Below are 27,183 nucleotides of genomic sequence, written 5' to 3'. Positions count from 1 at the left end.
GGCCCTACATTATGCTGCAAAATTTGTTGGTAGTCTTCAGACTTCATAATGCCATGCACACGGTTAAGTAGTCCAGTGCCAGAGGCAGCAAAGCAACCCCAAAACATCAGGGAACCTCCGCCATGTTTGACTGTAGGGACAGTGTTCTTTTCTTTGAATGCCTCTTTTTTTTCCTGTAAACTCTATGTTGATGGCTTTTTCCAAAAAGCTCTACTTTTGTCTCATCTGACCAGAGAACATTGTTCCAAAATGTTTTAGGCTTTCTCAGGTAAGTTTTGGCAAACTCTAGCCTGGCGTTTTTATGTCTCGGGGTAAGAAGTGGGGTCTTCCTGGATATCCTACCATACAGTCCCTTTTCATTCAGATGCCGACGGATAGTACGGGTTGACACTGTTGTACCCTCGGACTGCAGGGCAGCTTGAACTTGTTTGGATGTTAGGGCTACTTTGCACACAGAGATAAATCTTTGGCAGATCTGTGGTTGCAGTGAAATTGTGGACATATTGTTCCATTTGTACACAGCCACAAACCTGGCACTGATTGTCCACAATTTCACAGCAACCACAGATCTACCGCAGATTTATCTCTGTGTGCAAAGTACCCCTTAGTCGAGGTTCTTTATCCACCATTCGCACAATCTTACGTTGAAATCTCTTGTCAATTTTTCTTTTCCTTCCACATCTAGGGAGGTTAGCCACAGTGCCATGGGCATTAAACTTCTTGATGACACTGCGCACCGTAGACACAGGAACTTTCAGGTCTTTGGAGATGGACTTGTAGCCTTGAGATTGCTCACAATTTGGATTTTCAAGTCCTCAGACAGTTCTTTGGTCTTCTTTCTTTTCTCCATGCTCAATGTGGTACACACAAGGATACAGGACAGAGCTTGAGTTAACTTTAATCCATGTCAACTGGCTGCAAGTGTGATTTAGTTATTGCCAACACCTGTTAGGAGCCACAGGTAAGTTACAGGTGCTGTTAATTACACAAATTAGAGAAGCATCACATGATTTTTCAAACAGTGCCAATTCTTTTGTCCACCCCCTTTTTTATGTTTGGTGTGGAATTATATCCAATTTGGCTTTATAACAATTTTTTTTTTTTTATTGAAGACAAATTAAATGAAGATAATAATACCAAAGAATTTGTGATTGCAATCATTTTCAAGAAGAAACTGAGTATTATCTGACAGAATTTTAGGGGTGCCAATACTTTTGGAAAGCACAGTATTATTTCTTTTACACTTCACAAATACTTCTACTTTGTGTTGGTAAATCACATAAAATCCCAATAAAATACATTTATTGGTACAACGCAAAAAACGTGGAAAAGTGCAAGGGGCATGAATACTTTTTCAAAGCACTGCATATACAGTTGTGCTCAAATGTTTACATACCCTGGCAGATTTGTTGCTTTCTTGGCCGTTTTTCAGAGATGCATGATAGACAAAATCTTTTTTTTCCACTCATGGTTACTGGTTGGGTGAAGCCATTTATTGTCAAACTACTGTGTTTTCTCTTTTTAAATCATAATGACAACCAAAAACATTCAAAAGACCTTGATCAAATGTTCACATACCCCAGTTTATAATACCGTGTATTGCTCCCTCTAACATCAGTGACAGCTTGATGTTTTTTGAGGTAGTTGTGGATGAGGCTCATTGAGGCTCTTTATTTTCTCAGATGGTAAAGCTGCCCATTCTTCTTGGCAAAAAGCCTCCAGTTCCTGTAAATTCCTGGGCTATATTGCATGAACTGCGCGCTTGAGTTTTCCCCAGAGTGGCTCAATGATATTGAGGTTAGGAGGCAAGGATGACCACTCCAGAACCTTCACTTTGTTCTGCTGTTACTAATGACAGGTTGACTTGGCTTTGTGTTTTGGATCATTGTCATGTTGGACGTCTAAAGGGCTCGTTACACACTACGATATATCAAACAATATGTCGTCGGGGTCACGTCAATAGTGACGCACATCCGGCGCCGTTTTACATATCGTAGCGTGTGACAGCTACGAGCGACTGTGAACGAGCAAAAATACTCACCTTATCGTTGCTCGTTGACACGACGCTCATTTTCAAAAAATCGATCGTCCTTCTGCGCACCGGTTGTTCATCGAGGCAGCACACATCGCTCCGTGTGACACCCCGGGAACGATGAACTACAGCTTACCTGCGTCCTGCCGGCAATGCGGAAGGAAGGAGGTGGGCGGGATGTTTACATCCCGTCATCTCCGCCCCTCCGCTTCTATTGGGCGGCCACTGTGTGACGTCGATGTGACGCCGAACGTCCCTCCCCCTTCAGGAAGAGGATGTTCGCCGCCCACAGCAAGGTTGTTTGGAAGGTAAGTACGTGTGATGGGGGTTAACAACTTTGTGCGACACGGGCAACAAATTGCCCGTATCCCACAAACGATGGGTGCAAGTGCGATCGCACATGCAAACGCACGATAAATCGTCCCATATAAAGCGTCCTTAAAATTCAACTTGCCTTCAACTTTGACTGTGCCTTTGTAGCTCACACACACCCACATCATCAGCGATCCACCTGCGTGCTTTACTGTAGGAATGGTGTTCCTTTCATCATAGGCCTTGTTGACACCTCTCAAAATGTAATGTTTATGGTTGTGGCCAAAAAGTTTGATTTTGGTCTCATCACTCCAAATTACCTTGTTCCAGAAGTTTGGAGGCTGGTCTCTGTGCTGTTTGGCGTATTGTAGGCTAGATATTTTATGGCATGTGCACAGTAATGGCTTTCTTCTGGCGATTTGACCATACAGCCCATTTTTCTTCAAGTTCCTCCTTATTGTGCATTTTGAAACAGCCACACCACTAGTTTTCAGTGAGTTCTGTATTTCAGCTGATGTTATTTCTTTGCATCCAGAACAATTTTCCTTGCAGTTGTGGCCAAAGTTTTTGTTGGTCTACCTGATCGTGGTTTGGTTTTTACAGAGCCCCTGATTTTCCATTTGTTAATCACAGTTTGATCACTGCTGACTGACATTATCAATTCCTTGGATATCTTTTTGTATCCCTTTCTTGTTTTATACAGTTCAACTATCTTTTCCTGTAGATCCGTTGACAATTCTTTTGCTTTAAACCAGAAGCGTCAGTGGCTGCATGAAAGATGCAAGAGTCTGTCTGGATCCCAGAAACTCACTCAGCTTTTATGCACACTGATTACAAGCAAACAGATCACAAGTGAGACTGTTACCTTTATTAGCTATTCAAACCCATTTGTATCAACGTCTGTGCATGTTATCATGCCAAAATCACCAGAGTATATGAACTTTTGATCAGGGTCATTTGATGTTTTTGGTTTTCATTATGATTTAAAAAGAGAAAACACAGTAGTTTGACAATCAATGACTTCACCTGACCACTAACCATGTGTGGGAAAAAAGATTTTGTGTTATCATTCATAGTCTCTGAAAAAAGGCCAAGAAAGCAAAACATCTGCCGGTGTATGTAAACTTTTGAGCACCACTGTAAATATTAATTAGCATTATATAACTCTGACTTCTCAATCTTCCTCATTAATATCATGAAATGGATTTGTGAAATCAATATTTTAACAGGAGAACTGTATGACACACAATTGTCATAGTATGTCCATCTTATTAGATGGACAGATGCCTTTCTAAGAGTCAGGGTCACTTACCATAACTAAAGATAGTCCTGTATAAAATTTTAGTGCTTTGTGTTGTTGTATCTTTAGCAACAAAATCATGACAATCTGTATGTGAAAATGATAACAAAAAACTAAGGTGCACAGACCGTAACAGCTGCAGTTGAACACTCACACTCTACACTTTTTTCTAAATTGTCCTATAAAAGAATAATAATGAAACAGAAGAAGCATTTTCCTTACCTTTTTGCATCTTTCTTGTCTTGTAGTTCTCTTTTTAAAACTTCCTTTACAGGCAGTTCTAACTCGAAAATTTTAATTGGTATTATGCTGCATGCTTCTAGAAGATCAACTTGTCGCTTTGTTGTGGGATATCCATCAAAAACAACTCTGTAAATAAAACATTTGTAAATAAAACATATAGGGAGGATTTGTGGAGGCTCTTACTGTATATAAGGGGCTATGCGGGGGCTCATACTGTGTATAGAGAATTATGCGTTGGAAAATATTGTATATAGGGGAACTTTATGGGGCTCATGCTATATGTAGGAGAGCTTTGTGTGGGCTCATATTCTATATAGGGGTGATGAAGAGCTCACACTGTATATAAGGGAAATGTGTGGGAGCTCATGCTGTATATATACAGGGGCTGTGTGAGGGCTCATACTGTATGTATGTAAGGCTGTGTGAGGGCTCATACTGTATGTAGGGACCTGTGTGGAGGCTTATACTGTATAAAGTGGGGCTGTGTGGGGGCTCATACGATATATAGAGACCTGTGTGAGGGCTCATACTGTATACAGGGAATTGTGTGATGGCTCATACTGTATATAGGGGCTATGAGGGTTTATCCTTTATATAGCGGGCTATGTGAGGGCTCATATTGTATATAAAGGGTTCTGTGTAGACTCATACTGAATATAGGAGGTGGGGTGTGGTGGCTCATACTGTATGTAGGGGCCTGTGTGTGGGTTCATGCTGCATGTAGGGGGCTGTAAGTGGACTCATACTGTAATACCTGAAATGACTAATACCTTTTGTCATAACTACTTTTTATATTCTAGATGATCTAAAAGCCAATCTAGGATGAATCCGTGTCAATACATAATACCCCCCTCTTCCTCCCTACCCCCTTTTTTCTCTTTCCCTTTTTTAAGGCTTTCAATTTTTAAGTTAATGTTATATTTCTCTAGTCTGCATACTGGATATCAAAATGTTTCATTTTGTTGAGTTTTTTAAAACTTGCATTAAAAAAACATATTAAAAAAACTAAACACAAACAAAACAGACATACAGTATATTGAACAAACAATATTATGTAATATCTATGATAATCAGATTTAGGTTAATAAGGTAAAGCTGGGGTGGGGAACCTTTTTTCTGCCGGAGGCCATTTGGAAACTTCTACCAACCTTCGGGGGCCGCAAAAAATGATAAGCTTGAAAATTACACTAATATATTTGGTCAAACAATTAATTAACTCACCCCTACTGTGGTGGCTGGAGCTGCATCTCTTTGGTGCAGCTGTGATGTTCGGTGATATTGATTATATTGCTTTTCACAACCTCTTTTCCAGGTTTGTTTCGGTGTAGTGAGCAGTCAACAGATTGGTAAATCATATACAGCATATAGGAGATGCTGGGGACACATACATCACAGGAGGAGCTGGGGGCATATATACATCACAGGAGGGACTGGGCACATATACATCCCTGGAGAGGCTTGGGGCATAGGCATCACAGGAGTGTCTGGGGCATATACAGTCATGGCCAAAAGTTTTGAGAATGCTACAAATATTAATTTTTACAAAGTCTACTGCTTAGGTTTTTCTAATGGCAATTTGCATATACTCCAGAATGTCATAAAGAGTGATCAGCTTAACAGCAATTACTTGCAAAGTCAATATTGGCTAAGAAAATGAACTTCAACCCCCAAAACACATTTCAACATCATTGCATTCCTGCCGTAAAAGGAGCAGCTAACATTGTTTTAGTGATTGTTCCATTAACACAGGTGTGGGTGTTGATGAGGACAGGGCTGGCGATCAGTCATGATTAAGTAAGAATGACACCACTGGACACTTTAAAAGGAGGCTCATGCTTGGTATCATTGTTTCTCTTCAGTTAACCATGGTTATCTCTAAAGAAACACGTGCAGCCATCATTGCTCTGCACAAAAATGGCCTAACAGGGAAGGGTATCGCAGCTACAAAAATTGCACCTCAGTCAACAATCTATCGCATCATCAAGAACTTCAAGGAGAGAGCTTCCATTGTTGCCAAAAAGGCTCCAGGGCACCCAAGAAGGACCAGCAAACGCCAGGACCGTATCTTAAAACTGTTTCAGCTGCGGGATCGGACTACCAGCAGTGCCGAGCTAGCTCAGCAATGGCAGCAGGCTGGTGTGAGTGCTTCTGCACGCACTGTGAGGCGGAGACTGCTTGAGCAAGGCCTGGTTTCAAGGAGGGCAGCAAAGAAGCCACTTCTCTCTAGAAAAAAACATCAGGGACCGACTGATATTCTGCAAAAGGTACAGGGAGTGGACTGCTGAGGACTGGGGTAAAGTCATTTTCTCAGATGAATCCCCTTTTCGATTGTTTGGGACATCTGGAAAACAGCTTATTAGGAGAAGAAGAGGTGAGTACTACCACCAGTCTTGTCTCATGCCAACTGTTAAGCATCCTGAAACGATTCATGTGTGGGGTTGCTTCTCAGCCAAGGGAATCGGCTCACTCACAGTCTTGCCTAAAAACACAGCCATGAATAAAGAATGGTACCAGAATGTCCTCCAAGAGCAACTTCTCCCAACTGTCCAAGAGCAGTTTAGTGCCCAACAATGCCTTTTCCAGCATGATGGAGCACCTTGCCATAAAGCAAAGGTGATCACTAAATGGCTCATGGAACAAAACATAGAGATTTTGGGTCCATGGCCTGGAAACTCCCCAGATCTTAATCCCATTGAGAACTTGTGGGCAATCATCAAGAGACGGGTGGACAAACAAAAACCAACAAATTCTGGTAAAATGCAAGCATTGCTTATGCAAGAATGACAGCTATCAGTCAGGATTTGCTCCAGAAGTTGATTGAGAGCATGCCAGGGAACATTGCAGAGGTCCTGAAGAAGAAGGGTCAACACTGCAAATATTGACTTGCTGCATTAACTCATTCTAACTGTCAATATAACCTTTTGGTATTCATAATATGATTCCAATTATATTTCTGTATGTGATGTAAACATCAGACAAACACAATTAAAAACCAGAGGGCAACAGATCATGTTAAAATATAATTTTGGTGTCATTCTCAAAACTTTTGGCCATGACTGTACATCACAGGAGACACTGTGGCACATAAATTACAGGAGATGCTGAGGGCAGGGATACATTACAGGAGGGGCTGGGGGTATATATACATCACAGGAGGGGTTGGGGGTATATAAACATCACAGGAGGGGTTGGGGGCATATATAATAATAATAATAATAATTTTATTCATTTATATAGCGCTATTAATTCCACAGCGCTTTACATACATCAGGAACACTGTCCCCATTGGGGCTCACAATCTAAAGTCCCTATCTGTATGTCTTTGGAGTGTGGGAGGAAACCGGAGTACCCGGAGGAAACCCACGCAAACACGGGGAGAACATACAAACTCCTTGCAGATAGTGTCCTTGGTGGGATTTGAACCCAGGACCCCAGCGCTGCAAGACTGCAGTGCTAACCACTGAGCCACCGTGCCGCCCCTATACATGACAGAAGGAGCTGGGGGCATACACACATCACAGGAGGGGCTGGGGACATATACATTACAGGAGGGGCTGAGGACTTATATAAATCACTAGAGGGGCTGGAGCATTATATACATCACAGCAGGGGCTGGGGACATATACATGACAGAATGGGCTGGGCTGCATAAATTAAAGGAGACGCTGGGGGCATATACATCACATGAGGTGCTGGGGCTCAGACATCACTGGGTGGTACGGACAGCACTAGAGGGGAACGGACAGGACTGGGGGAGCATAGACATCACAAAGGGGGATCGGACAGCACTGGGGGTGGCATACAGCAATGGGGGTGGCATATAGCACTGAGGTGGGCACACAGTACTGGGGGTGGCACACATGACTTGGGGGGGAGGGGCTCACAGCACTGGGGAGGGATGAGTCACACAGCACCGGGATGCATGCACAGCATGCTTACCCCACAAAGTAAGTCCTCAGCACGCTAGCACAGGCCAGCGTGCTGAGGACCTAATGGTTTGTGCATGCTGAGTGCGCGTCTTTGCATCACACGCTGTGTTTAAAGAGCCGGCAGCCGACAAGACCACGGCTGCTGCCTGAGTACTGGAGTCCCGGGGAATGTGCCTGGGGAGCCACATAAAAAGTCAGTGTGCGGCCCACGGGACGGAGGTTCCCCGCCCCTGAGGTAAAGGATCAAACACTATACCTTCCATAATACTAATATAAAAAAAAATGCATTGAAAAACAGGTGAGTTTTTATCTTGGGCCTCTTTGTTTTAGGATCACACTTTTACTTACCCTGTTGTATTACATGTTAGATCCATCATGGCTATTTCTAAACACCGTATGGCCATATCATCAGGTACAACCTTTCCCGTTTCTAGATGACTCTTAATGTCTAAAGCAAGTTCTGTGTTAGGTTGGTTTTCCAGCACAGAACGTATAGCATCTCCCATGGACAGGCGCTGTAATCCATATAGTCTGGTAAACATCTTAGCAACTAGAATATTAAGGAAACTAGATTAGAATGGATACTGAGTAGTCGTGTGGTAATGTTAATGGGTTTTCTTGAAACAGTAAATATATGTTTGCACAAGGTGCGGAACAGACATCATAGTAGATAGATAGATTCAACACTTAATGTAGTAAATGTGCCATATTTTGCACTATGTGCATTAATAAAAGCTTGATTGGCTCAGTCTAGTTCATACAAGCTGTGACGTCTGTCAGCAGAAGGGTCATGCATGGATGGTTAACCTCATGCAAAAAAGAAGTGATATGCAAGTGGCTACCTTTTGGAGTTCTTGGTAGCGTGCAGAAATGATCCAGCAAAGAAAAAGAGAATGGCCCAGATTAATCAAGAATGAATGAAAAGCAATGTGTTTATAGGGACACTCTGGTTCTTGTATATAGGACAACTCTAGCTAATACTGTTGGGTATACTGTAACTATTAATATGAGGGTGTAGCTAGTATTTGAGATAAGAGCTAATATACCCGTAAAATACAGCATGGCAGCAGTAAATATTTGCCTTAAAACATGTTGGAATATAATTGTAATCTTACAGGTTATATAACACTTTTACACTGTCCAGAGGAAGAGAGAATCTCCATTAGTCCCTGCACAAGAAATGTGTTCAATGTTTGGATAATTTTGCACACAATCTTACCTGTCGTCTTTCCGGATTTTGGAGGACCAAGGACTGCAATTCTTACTGGCACTGATGGTTGTGGCTTTGGCTGACATATAAATTTAATAGGATTCTTCATAAAAATGTCTCTGTTTTGTTTTGTTGAAAAGAAGTAAATGTATTGCCGGTAAATCAAAGGATAGCCAGGATTTTCTTGGTTTCTAAATGGTTTAATCACCTCTCCTTGGCTCAGCTACATAGTTTTAAGAAGAAAATGATAGATATGTTAAACTGCATATTAAATATCAGAAAAAAAAGAATCAGATTTTATGTTTATCTCCAATTAGAGTCTAAAGGCCCCGTCACACACAGAGATAAATCTTTGGCAGATCTGTGGTTGCAGTGAAATCATGGACATATTGTTCCATTTGTACACAGCCACAAACCTGGCACTGATTGTCCACAATTTCACTGCAACCACAGATCTGCCAAAGATTTATCTCTGTGTGTGACAGGGCCTTAAGACTAGAGTTGAGCGCGGTTCGTGGTTCGAGGTTCTCCAGTTCGGGGCTCGAGTGATTTTTGGGGCTGTTCGAGATCGAACTAGAACTCGAGCTTTTTGCAAAAGCTCGATAGTTCTAGATACGTTCGAGAACGGTTCTAGCAGCAAAAAGCAGGGCTTTTTACAGCTACAGTGTGCAGGAGCCATCGCTGGCAGCCTGCCACAAGCTGGTAACCAAGATAAACATCGGGTATCCAAGCAAAGCGCTTGGTTAGTAACCCGATGTTTATCTTAGTTACGTGCAGGAAGCCCACACTTCCCGCTCAGCTCACTCCGCCCCCTCCTGCCAGCAGCATGTACACACGTACACACACACACACACTCTCACACACGCACCCCCCCCCCCCCCCCCAGCTACAGTGTGCAGGAGCCATCGCTGGCAGCCTGCCACAAGCTGGTAACCAAGATAAACATCGGGTATCCAAGCAAAGCGCTTTGGTTAGTAACCCGATGTTTATCTTAGTTACGTGCAGGAAGCCCACACTTCCCGCTCAGCTCACTCCGCCCCCTCCTGCCCGCGGCATGTATACATACATATACACACACACACACACACACACACTCTCACACACGCACCCCCCCTCCCCCCCCGCTTGGCTTACCTGCGGTGATGAAGTCCCGCCATCCCGACCTCAGCGCTGTCACTGTCCTCCATGGCCGCCGCTTGTCACATCACCTCTCGCTTCCCACCCGAGACGTCACGGACCTCTCGCGATACTTGATGTGAAGGCGCCGGTCATTGACCTCAGTGACAGGGGCTGTCAGTGTGCTGGAGATCAGCGCAGGTAATGTACCTCGCTGACAGCAGCACTTGTCATCCCCTGCAGTGACCTGGGCTGACCCATTGATGTTAGCTCAGGTCACTGCATTGCTCTCCCAGCCAATGGGGAACATCCTGCTCTTCATTGACTGGGACAGTGTGGATCGTCATGGCAACCCCTTGGATTACACCAGACCTGGATTTGTTTTTCATTCTAATAAATTGGTTAAAGAGGGAATGTTTTGGGGAGTGTTTTTTCAAATAAAAATGTGTTTGTCGTCTATTTTTTTTTATTACTGACTGGGTTGGTGATGTCGGGTATCTGATAGACGCCTGACCTCACCAACCCCAGGGCTTGATGCCAGGTGACATTACACATCTGGTATTAACCCCATATATTACCCCGTTTGCCACCGCACCAGGGCGCGGGATGAGCTGGGGCGAAGCACCAGGATTGGCGCATCTAATGGATGCGCCACTTCTGGGGCGGCTGCGGCCTGCTATTTTTAAGCTTGGGAGAGTCCAATAACCATGGACCTCCCTAGTCTGAGAATATCAGGCCCCAGCTGTCTGCTTTACCTTGGCTGGTGATCCAATTTTGGGGGACCCCTACGTGTTTTTTTTTTTTAAATTATTTATTTAATTTAAAATAACAGCGTGGGGTGCCCTCAGTTTTGGATTACCAGCCAAGGTGAGGTTCCCAGCTGTGGTCTGCAGGCTGCAGCCGTCTGCTTTACCCTAGCTGGCTACAAAACTAGGGGGAACCCTACGTCATTTTTTTTTTTCATTTTTTTGGCTAAATACAAAGCTAAGCACCCCTTAGTGCCACATGAAAGGCACCAAAGGGTGCTCCACTTTTTCTCCACTTTTTCTCCACTTTTTCTCCACTTTTTCTCCATTTATTCTCCACTTTTTCTCCATTTATTCTCCACTTTTTCTCCACTTTTTCTCCATTTTTTTCTCCACTTTTTCTCCACTTTTTCTCCACTTTTTCTCCACTTTTTCTCCACTTTTTCTCCATTTATTCTCCACTTTTTCTCCATTTTTTTCTCCACTTTTTCTCCACTTTTTCTCCACTTTTTCTCCACTTTTTCTCCATTTTTTTTCTCCACTTATTCTCCACTTATTCTCCACTTTTTCTCCATTTATTCTCCACTTTTTCTCCATTTATTCTCCACTTTTTCTCCATTTATTCTCCACTTTTTCTCCATTTTTTCTCCACTTTTTCTCCACTTTTTCTCCACTTTTTCTCCATTTATTCTCCACTTTTTCTCCATTTTTTTCTCCACTTTTTCTCCATTTTTTTCTCCATTTTTTTCTCCACTTTTTCTCCACTTTTTCTCCACTTTTTCTCCACTTTTTCTCCACTTTTTCTCCATTTTTTTCTCCACTTTTTCTCCATTTATTCTCCACTTTTTCTCCATTTTTTTCTCCACTTTTTCTCCATTTTTTTCTCCATTTTTTTCTCCACTTTTTCTCCATTTTTTTCTCCACTTTTTCTCCACTTTTTCTCCACTTTTTCTCCACTTTTTCTCCACTTTTTCTCCATTTTTTTCTCCACTTTTTCTCCACTTTTTCTCCACTTTTTCTCCACTTTTTCTCCATTTTTTTCTCCACTTTTTCTCCATTTTTTTCTCCACTTTTTCTCCACTTTTTCTCCACTTTTTCTCCACTTTTTCTCCATTTATTCTCCACTTTTTCTCCATTTATTCTCCACTTTTTCTCCATTTATTCTCCACTTTTTCTCCATTTTTTCTCCACTTTTTCTCCACTTTTTCTCCACTTTTTCTCCATTTATTCTCCACTTTTTCTCCATTTTTTTCTCCACTTTTTCTCCATTTTTTTCTCCATTTTTTTCTCCACTTTTTCTCCACTTTTTCTCCACTTTTTCTCCACTTTTTCTCCATTTTTTTCTCCACTTTTTCTCCATTTATTCTCCACTTTTTCTCCATTTTTTTCTCCACTTTTTCTCCATTTTTTTCTCCATTTTTTTCTCCACTTTTTCTCCATTTTTTTCTCCACTTTTTCTCCACTTTTTCTCCACTTTTTCTCCACTTTTTCTCCACTTTTTCTCCATTTTTTTCTCCACTTATTCTCCACTTATTCTCCACTTATTCTCCACTTTTTCTCCACTTTTTCTCCACTTTTTTCTCCACTTTTTCTCCACTTATTCTCCACTTTTTCTCCACTTTTTCTATGGTCGGTCTACCCATTAGCTCTGCCATGCATACTGTAGCTCTACACCTACTGCACATGTTACTTTATGATTGACATCTCTTTCGTACCAGAGCTGTCTAAGTCTACTCTGACCCCATATTTGTCATTACTATATTGTCCTTGTACTGTATTATGACATTTGTATCATGTGTTTCATTTCTTGCTGTGTTGCAGTTTTTTTGCTGCATCCCAATTGTACCTCTACATTGTTCGAGTTTATGTTATTGTTCTCTCACTCTTATGTGATACTGATTATTGTCATTTTTCATGATTACATGCAGATAAGTCCAATCTGACGAAGGCTCAGGCTGAAACGTCAATTGTAACTTGTTTTGGACAAAAACATATATGCTTATGAAAAAAAAAATGTTCTTAATACGGACCAATAAAGAGTGATTTTGCATTACTATCCATTGGGACTTACTGACTTAGTCTGGGAGATTTAGAGTGCCGAGGTTACTCACTAATTTTATCTATTATTACCTCTGAGCACCTATATACCAGTGAGCAGAGCTTCCTCTACAGTAGTTCTCCTGATTAGGCATGCCCTTACCTCATGAGCAGGGCATTGCAGCTTTGGTAGCAACCATTACGACATGGACTCTGCTGCTGTGGACCCGGGGAAAGTGAGTGCAGATTCATTGCACCCACACTCCTCACATGAAGGGTCCGCACTCCTAGAAAATGGGGGATACGTTCCCTGAGTGTCTCCCCCCCATATTCTAGACGGTCCAGAGTCGTCGTGGGACCCCTTTATTTTTTTTCTTACAATAAATTGGTGAAAGAGGAAATGTTTTGGGGACTGTTTTTTCAAATTAATTTCTTTTGTCGATTTTTTGTTTTTGTTAGTACTGACAGTTTATGATGTTGGGTATCTAATAGACGCCATGACATCACAAACTGCTGGGCTTGATCTCAGGTGACTTTACAGCTAGTATCAACCCGATTTATTACCCCGTTTGCCACTGCACCAGGGCACGGGATGAGCTGGGGTGAAGCGCCAGGATTGGCGCATCTAGTGGATGCGCCACGTCTGGGGTGCCTGCGGCCTGCTATTTTTAGGCTGTGAAGGCCCAATAACTATGGACCTTCCCACCCTGAGAATACCAGACTACAGCTGTCCGCTTTACCTTGGCTGGTGATCCAATTTGGAGGGGACCCTACTTTTTTTGTGTAATTATTAATATTTATAAAATAATTATAAAAAAGAGCCTGAGGGGACCAACACATTGGATCCCCAACCACGGTAAAGCTGCCAGCTGTGGTTTTCAGGCTACAGCCGTCTGCTTTACCCTAGCTGGCTATCAAAAATGGGGGGACCCAACGTCATTTTTTTTTTTAACTATTTTTTAAATAGAAAAAATTAATGGGCTTCCCTGTATTTTGATTGCCAACCAAGGTAACGGCAGGCAGATGGGGGTGGCAACCGATAGCTGTCTGCTTTATCTGCGCTTAGAATCAAAAATACCGCGGAGCGCTACGTCATTTTTTTAAAGATTTATTTTTACAGCACTGTGATGTCCAGCAATCAAAATACAGGGAAGCCCATTTTATTTTTAGTTATTTATATAAATAATTAAAAAAAATAAATATGGGCTCCCGCTGCATTTTTTGTATTGCTAGCTAAGGGTAATCCAAGCAGCTACTGGCTGCTAACCCCCACTGCTTGGTGTTACCTTCACTGGCAATGGAAAATCCAGGGAAGCATTTTTTATTTTTTTTGCCAAAAAACTACAAAAAAAGGACGTGAGTTTCGCCATATTTTTGTATGCTAGCCAGGTATAGCAGGCAGGTGCTGGAAGAGTTGGATACAGCGCCAGAAGATGGCGCTTCTATGAAAATGCCATTTTCTGAGGCGGCTGCAGACTGCAATTCGCAGCAGTGGGGCCCAGAAAGCTCAGGCCAACCTGTGGTGCGGATTCCAATCCCCAGCTGCCTAGTTGTACCTGGCTGGACACAAAAATGGGGCGAAGCCTACGTCATTTGTTTTCTAATTATTTCATGAAATTCATGAAATAATAAAAAAAGGGCTTCCCTTTATTTTTGGTTCCCAGCCGGGTACAAATAGGCAACTGGGGGTTGGGGGCAGCCGTACCTGCCTGCTGTACCTGGCTAGCATACAAAAATATGGCGAAGCCCACATAATTTTTTCAGGGGGCAAAAAACTTCTGCATACAGTCCTGGATGGAGTATGCTGAGCCTTGTAGTTCTGCAGCTGCTGTCTGTCTGTATGGAGAAGAGCAGACAGCAGCTGCAGAACTACAAGGCTCAGCATACTCCATCCAGGACTGTATGCAGAATTTTTTTGCCCACCAAAAAAATGACGTGGGCTTCGCCATATTTTTGTATGCTAGCCAGGTACAGCTGGCAGCCACGGGCTGCCTCCAACCCCCAGTTGCCTATTTGTACCCGGCTGGGAACCAAAAATATAGGGAAGCCCGTTTTTTTTTAATTATTTCACTTATTTCATGAAATAATTAAAAAAACAAATGACGTGGGCTTCGCCCCATTTTTGTGTCAAGCCGGGTACAACTAGGCAGCTGGGGATTGGAATCCGCAGCACAGGTTAGCCCAAGGTTTGTGGGCGCCTCTGCTGCGAATTGCAGTCCGCAGCCGTCCCAGAAAATGGCGCTCTCATAGAAGCGCCATCATCTGGCGCTGTATCCAACTCTTCCAACAGCCCTGGAGCCGGGTGGCTTGTTGGGTAATCATGAGTTAATACTGGCTTTGTTTTACTAGCCAGTATTAAGCCAGAGATTCGTAATGTCAGGCACGTTTGACCCGGCCATTAAGAATCTCCAATAAAGGGTTAAAAAAAAGACACCACACAGAGAAAAAATACTTTAATAGAAATAAATACACAGACACATTAGAGACTCCATCTTTATTACCCCCTGTCAGCCCTCCACGATCCTGCTCTTCTGTCTTCTTTCTTTCTAGTGTAGTAGTAGTGACGATTGTAGTGAGGATGAGGTTCACCAGCTCATCACTTGGGGCTGGGGAACCTCCATCCTCACTACAATCGTCACTAGTGTAGTAGTAGTGACGATTGTAGTGAGGGAGGATGAGATTCACCAGCTCATCACTTGGGGCTGGGGAACCTCCATCCTCACTACAATCATCACTAGTGTAGTAGTAGTGACGATTGTAGTGAGGAAGGATGAGGTTCACCAGCTCATCACTTTGGGCTGGGGAACCTCCATCCTCACTATAATCATCACTACAATCGGGAAGCAGCGTGCAGCCTTCACTCCGTGAGTGATCACTGCTGGCTGCTAGCGGTAACGCTGAGAGACGCGTTACCATAGCAACGGTGCTCTCGGAGCCGCGGTTAGCGGTGACGTCACCGCTAACTGCGTTGCTATGGCAACGGTGATCTCCGTTAATGACCGGCTGTGTCAGCCGGTCCCTAACGGAACGGGGAGTCGACCGTGTGCTAGAGCATGTCGCCGGTACACGGCGATACACATATGTGCACCGTGTACTGGAGAGATGCACTCGCAGGTCCTACATGACGTGTCATAGTCATGTGACCAGTCTGTAGCCAATGAGATAATAGCCACGTGACTGGTCACATGGCTATTTTGACGTCACGATAGGTCCTGCATCTCTGCTGGCAGTGCAGGTCACCGGGAGGATTCAGCGATCATCGGATGGAATAGCGGCAGGAGACAGAGTGCAGAAGGGATCGCGAGGACCGGTAAGTGTTATGGCAATGTTTATTAACTGTTTGTGTACATTTATAATGCATCTTTATGTGTTTGTGATTGCCTCCCATTATAGCCTATATGTTCGAGTTCGGTTCGTCGAACGTTCGACGAACCGAACTCGAACGGGACCCCCGTTCGGCGAACCGGCCTCGAGCCGAACCGGGACCAGTTCGCTCATCTCTACTTAAGACCATGATGGGAACAGCAGTCTGGCATCTGCAGGCTGTCTCTATAGCAGATTAGGCAGGGCTGGTGACAGGAGTCAGATTCAAAAAGGAGAGAGTTGCACTCTGTAGTGCTAAGATATGTGGAACAATCAATATGGGAGTATAGACATGTAATACTGCTATAAAAAACATGTAAAAACTGAGATACTTAGCACACAAAATTGGCCAGTTTTATGTGAGCCTAACAGCCAGCCATTAAACAGCATACCCACAAGAGAAATTGGAATGTTGTGATTTTGAAACTCACACCATAAAATACAGCACAGTGGGCATGAAATTTCTATAGATCCCATCCACTTTGCTGGAACTGTAAGATGCTGTGTTTTTTTGCGCAGCAAAATTATCCAGTGTCAAAAACTCACCAAAAAACTCATTGTGGGAATCTTAGAAGCCTTGAACCTGCGATAATCTGATTGCTTAAACCAGGGGTCATGAACCTACGGCTCGCGAGCCAGATGTGGCTCTTTGATGGCTCCATCTGGCTCGCAGACAAATCTTTAATAAAAAATACCGTGTTTTCCGGTTTGTAAGACTTACTTTTTTCCACCAAAACTGGGGGTAAAATGGGGGCGCGTCTTACAAACTGTCTATGGTTTACCGGAACGGCAGTGGTGGCACTGGGTCGGCGATACTGCGGGCTCGTGGGGTGTCGAGGCGGCGAGCCCGCAGTAGCCGGCGGACTGCGGGCTGCTTTGAATCTCCCATAGTTGACGAAATCGACTTCAAGATAATGGCCGCGGAGGTGACGTGTGAGCAGATAGGACTCTGTGACCATTTTCTTGAAGTCCATCGTGTTAATCATGCGCCATGGCCATTTTCTTGAAGTCGATTTTGTCAACTGTGGGAGATTCAAAGCAGCCCGCCAGCAGGTCAATGGCACCCGCCGCCGTGACACCCTAAGAGCCTGCAGCAGACCCTCCGCACGGTGACCCTCTGGAGCCGTGACACCCCCTCCTCCATGCCTGCAGCATCACCTACCCAACCTCCTGGGACCTTCTGAGCCGATCCACCAACGCTGCTCCCCCCTGGTAAGTATGGATCTCATGGAATTACATTTTAAAATATGTGGCGTTCATGGCTCTCTCAAAAAAGTTCCCGGCCCCTGGCTTAAACTATATACTGCAATAACACACTTTTTCAAAATATAATGAAAATCGAGGTCTCCTATGAAGCTTAGCCAGTGGCTGAGCTTCACAGGAATACCAAAATGGCAGCATAGTAGGCTTTCAGCAGGTGGCCAGCTGCCATATCAATTTATTTATGTCCTGTGATTGCGCCTTGGGGAGCCAGTGCATGCAATCAGAGATTGGTAGATTCAAGAAAATACTTAACAGAAGGAATCAAAACTCAGCTCTGGCCGTTGTTGTTAGAAAAGATGCCGACTATGTTTCATGCATTTATTGAGGGTGGAGGTAGGTCAGCTCCCGAGTCCCCTCTGCACTTTCTGATCCCTGATGTACAGGTAAGTCATTTTTGTGCTAAGGGGGCAAACATAATATACAGTATCTTGCAATCTGTCATACATTGTCTGATCTGGAAATAGGTATGGTTTTCTCAAAGTGCTATAGTTTTTATCATACACACACACACACACACACACACACACACATACACACACACACACACACACACAGTATATATACACATAGACATAGTTTTTAGTATACAATACCTTTACTGGGTCCCATCGTCCAAAGATACTGGGATGTTTGTATGACACATGAAGCATTTTGCTAGCAAGGGACAGACTGACTGGGTAACATTTTTCAAACAAGCTAGCACGATTTTCCACAATATTCTTCAGCTTCTCAAACAACTGGAAACGTATAATATATAGTTTTCGATTTGCATTAATTGTTACACAGGGTATCATTAGGCTTTGAAGTTCTTCCTATAAATGAAAATGCATTTAATAATGCTGTAAAACATTATCAATGAGTCAATTACATCTAATATATTAAAATCAAAACATTATTATTTTATCAGAATAACTTGCTGTCTTTTAAGAAACCATATGGATGGATGATATGAATGTTTTCTTTGTAGAGCCATCCTGTACTTTCTTTGCTCACATAGAGGAGATTAACAATGAATGAAATTCACCTTGAGTTCCATTCTGTTCCAACCATTGTAGATTCAGAGGTGAGCCTTGGTGACTAAAGGCCACTTTACACACAGGGACATCGCTAGCGATGTCGCTGGTGAAAGCACCCGCCCCCGTTGGTTGTGCGTCACGGGCAAATCGCTGCCCGTGGCGCACAACATCGCTAGGACCCGTCACAAATAATTACCTGCCTAGCGACGTCGCTGTGGCTGGCAAACCGCCTCCTTTCTAAGGGGGTGGTTAATTCGGCGTCACTAAGCGGCCGTCCAATAGAAGCGAAGGGGCGGAGATGAGCGGGCCGAACATCCCGCCTACCTCCTTCCTTCCTCATTGCGGGCGGCCACAGGTACGGTGATGTTCCTCGTTCCTGTGGTGACACACATAGCGATATGTGCTGCCGCAGGAACGACAAACAATCTGCGTCCTGCAACAGCAACGACATTTGGGATTAGAACGACGTGTCAACGATTGACGGTCGTTCGTGCGTTTCACATGCAACGACGTCGCTAATGAGGCCAGATGTGCGTCACGAATTCCGTGACCCCAACGACATCTCGTTAGCGATGTCGTTGCGTATAAAGCCCCCTTAAGAGGAATAAACAATCTCTTTGTACCATATGAGAAGTCCAATACTATTATAGACTAATAATAATTTGGGCCCCTCTTGGAGATTTTACATTGGGGCCCAACATTGTGGCAGTTAAACATGTAATATGTATACTAATAAGCCACCTTTACATGTATGCCTCGTATATGATGTTCTGTAATACAATCAGTGCCTGCCTCTAACAGCAGATACCCGCACTTGAGGATGTGGGAAGGGTGTCTTTACTTATGCATCACCCCCTAGCAATATGATTGTAGGGTGACAATAGTATTTCAATGGCGGCAATGTTCCCCCTGAACTATATTCTGAATTTACAGTACACCAGAGAGCCTAAGAAATAACCAGTGATAAAAGTCTATACCTTTACTGACTGGAGAAATTCAGAATCTGTCTCACACTTTTCTCCAATTTCAGTTTTCATTCTTTCAACTGCATCCTCTTCTTGTTCTTCTTCCTCCTGTTCCTCCTCTTCTTCCTCTGGAAACTCTTCTGCAAGGATCAGCTCAATGTTGTCAACTTCCTCCTCTTCTTCCTCCTCTTCCTCATCACCACTTCCTTCTGCATCCATATGTCCCTACTCAAGAACACACGTTATTGGACTTCTCCCTTACATGACCCAATAGAGGCAAGAGATGTTCAGACTGCACTGAATCCCTATAAGTATTCTTTGAAAGTCAAGTCTTTGGATCTTCCCTGAATACAAATACGTAAGTTCCAACAATAAACATTGATATAGTGTTGGCATTAAAGATCTCACCGTTTTCTCGTCATTTATCTTTTGCTCAGCTAAAAGTTCAGCTCGTCTTTTGGCAATCTGTTCATCCTGCAATAATTCAGTGATAATAGCTTTGTTAATCTATTTGTAGCTGTGAATATCATTTTAGTATCAGACTTGGGGAATAGGTCACAAATAAGCTGCATTTTTTACTGGGAGCAATTTACATAACAGCAAGATGTAATGTATTGAGAATACTAAATATACAGTCATATGAAAAAGTTTGGGCACCCCTATTAATGTAAACCTTTTTTCTTTATAACAATTTGGGTTTTTGCAACAGCTATTTCAGTTTCATATATCTAATAACTGATGGACTGAGTAATATTTCTGGATTGAAATTAGGTTTATTGTACTAACAGAAAATGTGCAATCCGCATTTAAACAAAATTTGACCGATGCAAAAGTATGGGCACCTCAACATAAAAGTGACATTAATATTTTGTATATCCTCCTTTTGCAAAAATAACAGCCTCTAGTCGCTTCCTGTAGCTTTTAATGAGTTCCTGGATCCTGGATGAAGGTATATTTGACCATTCCTGATTACAAAACAATTCCAGTTCAGTTAAGTTTGATGGTCGCCGAGCATGGACAGCACGCTTCCAATCATCCCACAGATTTTCAATGATATTCAGGTCTGGGGACTGGGATGGCCATTCCAGAACATTGTAATTGTTCCTCTGCATGAATGCCTGAGTAGATTTGGAGCGACGTTTTGGATCATTGTCTTGCTGAAATATCCATCCCCTGCGTATTTTCAACTTTGTCACTGATTCTTGCACATTATTGTCAAGAATCTGCTGATACTAAGTTGAATCCATGCGACCCTCAACTTTAACAAGATTCCCGATGCCGGCATTGGCCACACAGCCCCAAAGCATGATGGAACCGCCACCAAATTTTACTGTGGGTAGCAAGTGCTTTTCTTGGAATGCCGTGTTTTTTTGCCTCCATGCATAACGCCTTTTTGTATGACCAAACAACTCAATCTTTGTTTCATCAGTCCACAGGACCTTCTTCTAAAATGCAACTGGCTTGTCCAAATGTGCTTTTGCATACCTCAGGCGACTCTGTTTGTGGCGTGCTTGCAGAAACGGCTTCTTTCGCACCACTCTCCCATACAGCTTTTCCTTGTGCAAAGTGCGCTGTATTGTTGACCGATGCACATTGACACCATCTGCAGCAAGATGAAGCTGCAGGTCTTTGGAGGTGGTCTGTGGATTGTCCTTGACTGTTCTCACCATTCTTCTTCTCTGCCTTTCTGATATTTTTCTTGGCCTGCCACTTCTGGGCTTAACAAGAACTGTACCTGTGTTCTTCCATTTCCTTACTATGTTCCTCACAGTGAAAACTGACAGTTTAAATCTCTGAGACAACTTTTTGTATCCTTCCCCTGAACAACTATGTTGAATAAACTTTGTTTTCAGATGATTTGAGAGTTGTTTTGAGGTGCCCATGATGCCACTCTTCATAGGAGATTCAAATAGGAGAACAACTTGCAAGTGGCCACCTTATGAATATATATGAAACTGAAATACCGTATATACTGGCGTATAAGACGACTTTTTACCCCCTTAAAATAATGGCTACAGTGGGGGGTCGTCTTATACGCCGGATATACGGGGGGGGGTGTGTATATATATATGTACACTGCAGCGTCCAGGGGAGGTGGGGGCAGCAGCTCTGGAGCACAGGGGAACGCTGCGGGCTGCAGCCTTTGATCTCCTGCACCCGCTCATATAATATGCACAGCCGCTGTCCATCTCCAATGGTGCTGAAATCGCACGCAGTGAGGGGCTGGGGCAGCGGTGCATATTATATGAGCCTACGTCCCAGTGTGATCGCACATGCCCACCCCTGTGTTAGATTTGGCCCCCAGGCTGCTGCTCATTCTAAAATAAAAAAGCTTTACTTACCCCTGCAGCGTTTCTCCCCGTGTCCCTGCTTCCACTGTGATCAGGCAGGCAGAGAGCTCAGCCTGCTGTGCCGATCACATGACCGCACTGAGAACCAGGAAGTGGAAGAACAGAAGCACGGAGCCAGACAGGAGGGAGCTCAGCGCTGGAGGAGATAAGGAAAGAGGGTTTTATTTTACTTTGGGCAGCAGCCTAGGGGCCATATCTGACACAGGGGGACTTGTGCGATCTATAGGGGCCATGGGCAGCACTATGGGGGCGATATCTGACACAGGGGGACTTGTGCGATCTATATAGGGGCCATGGGCACAACTATGGGGGCGATATCTAACACAAGGGGACTTGTGTGATCTATAGGGACCATGGGCAGCACTATGGGGGAGATATCTAACACAGGGGGACTTGTGCGATCTATAGGGACCATGGGCAGCACTATGGGGGAGATATCTAACACAGGGGGACTTGTGCGATCTATAGGGACCATGGGCAGCACTATGGGGGCGATATATAACACAGGGGGACTTGTGCGATCTATATAGGAGCCATGGGCAGCACTATGGGGGCGATATCTAACACAGGGGGACTTGTGCGATCTATAGGGACCATGGGCAGCACTATGGGGGCGATATATAACACAGGGGGACTTGTGCGATCTATATAGGAGCCATGGGCAGCACTATGGGGGCGATATCTAACACAGGGGGACTTGTGCGATCTATAGGGGCCATGGGCAGCACTATGGGGGCAATATCTAACACAGGGGGACTTGTGCGATCTATAGGGGCCATGGGCAGCAGCATGGGGGCATTATCTAACACGGGAACGTGTGCAATCCATAGGGGACCATAGGCAGCACAGGGGAACGTGTGCCATCACAAGGGGGCTATATTCAATATAAGGGGGCCATATCCAGATTAAGGGGGCTAATTTTAGGATGGGGGGCTATGAGGGACATATACCCTATATGATTTGTTAGAGGGACACTGGCATTATAAGATGGACCCCATTTAACATTAAAAAAAAAAAAATTCTCTTTCCCTTCACCAAATTTGGGGGTGCGTCTTATAATCAGGTGCGTCTTATAAAGCGAAAAATACGGTATATATCATACAGCAGGGGTCGGGAACCTATGGCTCGCGAGCCAGATATGGCTCTTTTGATGGCCGTATCTGGCTCGCAGACAGGGCTCCTACCTGTCTATGGGCAAATGCCGGGGCCCTGGAGAGCCGGGGGGGCCCACTCGGCCTCGTCAGTTCTCCTGTCCCTTGGCCGGGGCCCACTCGCCTTTATAGTTCTGCTGCCCCCGGCCGAGTTCCGGGGACCGCAGTCCTCGGCAGCAATCTGCGGCGCCGTCACTTTAAGGCGCGCAGACATCCTGTTTTGAATTTCATCTGTGGGCGGAGCTACCGCCTTCTCAGTCCCACAGATGAAGGAGGCGAGCTTCTGTCCGGCGCTGTGTGGGCCCCCTCTCCACCGTGACCTAATCGGGTAAATGCCCTACCCGCCTCCCCATTATGGGCCCCGGTGAGCTGCTTCTAACCCCCCAGATGTATGCCCTGCCAATCCCCCCCCGCCGATGCCGCGGGTGCTGTACCCGCCGAGCCGCGGGTGCAGGCCCCACAGAGCAGCAGAGTTGTGTGTATTTGTCTGTATGTAGCAGAGTTGTATGTGTTTGTCTGTATGTAGCAGAGTTGTATGTGTTTGTCTGTATGTAGCAGAGTTGTATGTGTTTGTCTGTATGTAGCAGAGTTGTGCGTGTTTGTCTGTATGTAGCAGAGTTGTATGTGTTTGTCTGTATGTAGCAGAGTTGTATGTGTTTGTCTGTATGTAGCAGAGTTGTATGTGTTTGTCTGTATGTAGCAGAGTTGTGTGTGTTTGTCTGTATGTAGCAGAGTTGTGTGTGTTTGTCTGTATGTAGCAGAGTTGTGTGTGTTTGTCTTTTTGTAGCAGAGTTGTGTGTTTGTCTGTTTGTAGCAGAGTTGTGTGTGTTTGTCTGTTTGTAGCAGAGTTGTGTGTGTCTGTTTCTAGCAGAGTGTAGTACCATTGTTTCAGTCCAGTTGTGGCTTTATACAGCAGGGAGGAGCATTCCTTGCTGTACTAAGTGAACATTGGAGCGATTGATCTGTCAATGGCCCTTTAAAAACATATTGTACGGCTCTCGCGGAATTAAAATTAACATGTTGCAATCAAAGCAGACTTTTTTTCATTTGGGAGCGGGGTAGTCTTATACAGTGAGTATATCCCAAATTCTATATTTTTAGGGCAGAAGTTGGGGGTCGTCTTATACGCCCAGTCGTCTTATACGCCGGCATATACGGTAGCTGTTGCCAAAACCCAAATTGTTATAAAGAAAAAAGGTTAACATTAATAGGGGTGCCCAAACTTTATCATATGACTGTAAAGTTATCTATTGAAATCAGTGGGATCCAAATTTCTGTCTTAGGGAATTCAATGTTCTAATATGTCACTTTGCCACAAATCTCATTGTGTAGCATATTTGGCTATATAACCCCCTGATTTTGTAAAAAATGTAAAATACAGTCAATTTTGACTGATAATGTATTTACACACCCTCATTTTCATTTTCATATCCCTAAGTCTCTGTTGTCGCTCTTCCTTTTTTCTTCGGTGTTCTTTCCACTTAGCTAAACGAGGGGGCAGTAACCTATCACAAATGTCACTCTCATCTGCTTCTAGAAAGACAGCAATATCTGGGAACAAGCCACGATCACCCATGTATTGGACTTCCTCAACAGTGCTAGGGAAGCCATCCAGTACAAATCCAGCAGAACTGTAAAAAAAAACACAGACAAGACTAATATAGCTTCTTATGCTTCTGTAAAAATCCGGATATTACTGCAGCTGTGTGCTAGGAGCCAGTGCCAGAATTTCAGAAGTTCTCAATTTGTGTAAACCACATAAAAAGCGCTTTACAGTAATAACAAATAGCAATATCCATATTTAACCATTGTACAAAAAATTGAAAAGATTATAGACACCATAGGGCACATTTATTCTCCTTCTTGTGCCTGGATTCTAGCTTGAGATGCTCTACTTTTTACTGACATGTACTATTACTTGACACTAGTGATGGGCTGACCTACAGATACCCGGGATCAGCGGGTCTAACTGAGTTTAAAAAAACAAGCCCAGTTCCAGTCCGGAATTGATCCTGGATATCTGCCCGTACGCTGGTCCCCATATAAGTCTAAGGGGACCCAAATAATGCACTTTAAAATGGTGGTAGAAAGCGGTAGTGGGATTAGAGCAGGCGCATTATACTTACCGGCCTGCAGCCGTATGCTTTATCTGTGCTGGGTATTATAATATGGGGGGACCCAATGAGAATTGTTTTTTTTATTTATTTTTACACCAATATAAATATGCACAAAGTGTCTGTGATTGCAAGCAGTCAGACACGCTGTCACACAGGGTGGGGGCGCTGTATGACTGCACCCAGAGGTGCTGGGATTACTGGTGGGCGGGGAAAGCAGTATGAAGGATAATGAGTGACCTCGGAATTAGCATGAGCACCCCGGAAGCAGTGTACAGCTGCTCGGGAGACTTGGTAAGTATAATGCGCCTGCTTTCTCCTTTTTTTCTTTATTTTTCTTAATTATCCAAGTTGCCAGATCCGAATCATTACCCAGACCTCCCTGAGAACTTTAGGTGTGGGGTCAGTGCTCGGGTACTTTTATAGTCTGGGTCCGCCCATCACTACTTGGCACCAAAAAGAACAGATATTTATGCCACACTTAATTCTTTTAGGACCAGGTGATTACATTATTTATTATGAGCTTTTGTTTTTTCCTCCCCTCATTCCATGAGCCATAACTTTTTTATTTTTCAGATGATGTAGCCATATGAGTGTTAAATTAAAAAGGAGCAGATGTCTCAGAAAAGTAGAAAAACAGCAATGATGAATCGGGGACACAGTTTAATCTGAAATAAACAAGGTGGAAGGTGTCATTGAGACAAATGTATCTAATAATGTGCACTAAAATAATAAAACATACAACGCTGAAATCAATTTTTGTCAGAATAAGGAAATATAAAGAGACGAAGAAGCAGTAAATGTGCCACATTATGTTTTATGCTAAATGGCACCAATCAACCAGCAAGTTTACCCTTTTGTCAGATTTTCATAAACTTATAATTACTGAAAAGGTTCTTTGGTCCACCATTCCAGGACATGCTGGTCCAGAACTTCTGTAGGTAGAGGCTCATTGTCTGCTAAATACGACTTGACTGCTTCTTCTTCTTGACTTAATACCACTTCTTCCTAGAAGAGAAAAAAAAAACCACAACAATGTATTTCACAATTTATCCAATACATACAATTTTACCTCCAGTGTACAGTCAGAATATTCAGATTCAGACCTATTTACCGTTGACTCAATGCTCTTTTCTTTTCTGTTTTCATCTGTGTCTACATTTTCCAACCCAAGCAGCATGGCTTCCTCTTCTGAACTGCCTTCATCTTCATCTTCTTCAAACTGAGGTCCAATCTTTCTCTCTAGCTTGGACAACATGATTTCTTGAAGGCGCTCTTTGAACTGAATATGGAATATGCCCAGTTTATCTGCTAGACATCTTGAATTAATGGTCTTCCCAGAACCACTTGTACCAATCAGAAGGATCCTCAAAGGTGGAGCCTGAAATTCAAAAGCCACATCTAATATCAGTCAACATCGTATCCAACAGAAATTCTATGAAATAATGACTCAATATTAGATTAACCATCAGCCTATTAGACAGAGTTTAAAGAGAACTTGTCACTTGCTTAAAAAAGTGAGTTAAATACCTTGTAAAACTCCCTCAGCTCACCTGATTCTGCTGGGGGTTTTTTCTCTTTCGCGCTCCATCCCTCCATTACAGAGGTATTCACATTTGTTGCTTTTGGAGTGCAGTATATAAAATCTCTGCTTTGCAAAATAACTGGGCATTTCTTCAGAGTCTTCTATGGGGGCGTGGGCTTCCACATTTCCCCCAGATTTTGCCAACCACAATTTTAGTCTACTAGACTTCTATATCATCTGCCTAGCTGTGATTGGAAACATCTGGGAGGGAGGAGTGAAAGCATACACCCTCAGAGAAGACTAAGGCGGGCTTTGCACGTTGTGACATCGCAAGCCGATGCTGTGATGTCGCACGCGATAGTCCCCGCCCCCGTCGCAGCAGCGATATCTTGTGATTCCTGGCGTAGCAAACATTATCTCTACGCCAGCTTCACATGCACTCACCTGTCCTGCGACGTCACTCTGGCCGGCGTCCCGCCTCCTTCCTAAGGGGGCGGGTCGAACAATGTG

The 27,183-nt window shown here is 43.7% G+C and overlaps 1 protein-coding gene across 4 annotated transcripts in view; it reads right to left on the bottom strand.

Annotated features, from left to right (window-relative positions):
• AK9 (adenylate kinase 9) overlaps nt 1-27,183 on the bottom strand; it is a 212,329-nt gene that overhangs the window by 41,994 nt on the left and 143,152 nt on the right. For 3 of the 4 annotated variants that reach the window (XM_075340057.1, XM_075340058.1, XM_075340059.1), the window contains 9 exons: nt 26,263-26,529; nt 26,035-26,156; nt 24,446-24,665; nt 19,941-20,006; nt 19,545-19,757; nt 18,145-18,363; nt 9,036-9,249; nt 8,165-8,366; nt 3,867-4,013 (listed from right to left, as the gene is read on the bottom strand). In XM_075340057.1, coding sequence (XP_075196172.1) covers nt 3,867-4,013; nt 8,165-8,366; nt 9,036-9,249; nt 18,145-18,363; nt 19,545-19,757; nt 19,941-20,006; nt 24,446-24,665; nt 26,035-26,156; nt 26,263-26,529 — 1,670 coding nt within the window. Of the gene's footprint in view, nt 1-3,866; nt 4,014-8,164; nt 8,367-9,035; nt 9,250-18,144; nt 18,364-19,544; nt 19,758-19,940; nt 20,007-24,445; nt 24,666-26,034; nt 26,157-26,254; nt 26,530-27,183 lie in introns of those variants that run through there. The other variant, XM_075340060.1, reaches the window with a different exon arrangement.

Source organism: Anomaloglossus baeobatrachus, chromosome 3, assembly GCF_048569485.1.
Source record: "Anomaloglossus baeobatrachus isolate aAnoBae1 chromosome 3, aAnoBae1.hap1, whole genome shotgun sequence".
Classification (NCBI taxonomy): Eukaryota; Metazoa; Chordata; class Amphibia; order Anura; family Aromobatidae; genus Anomaloglossus; species Anomaloglossus baeobatrachus.
The sequence above is the reverse complement of the archived record's forward strand: the minus strand, read 5'-3'. Positions and strand labels throughout refer to the sequence as shown.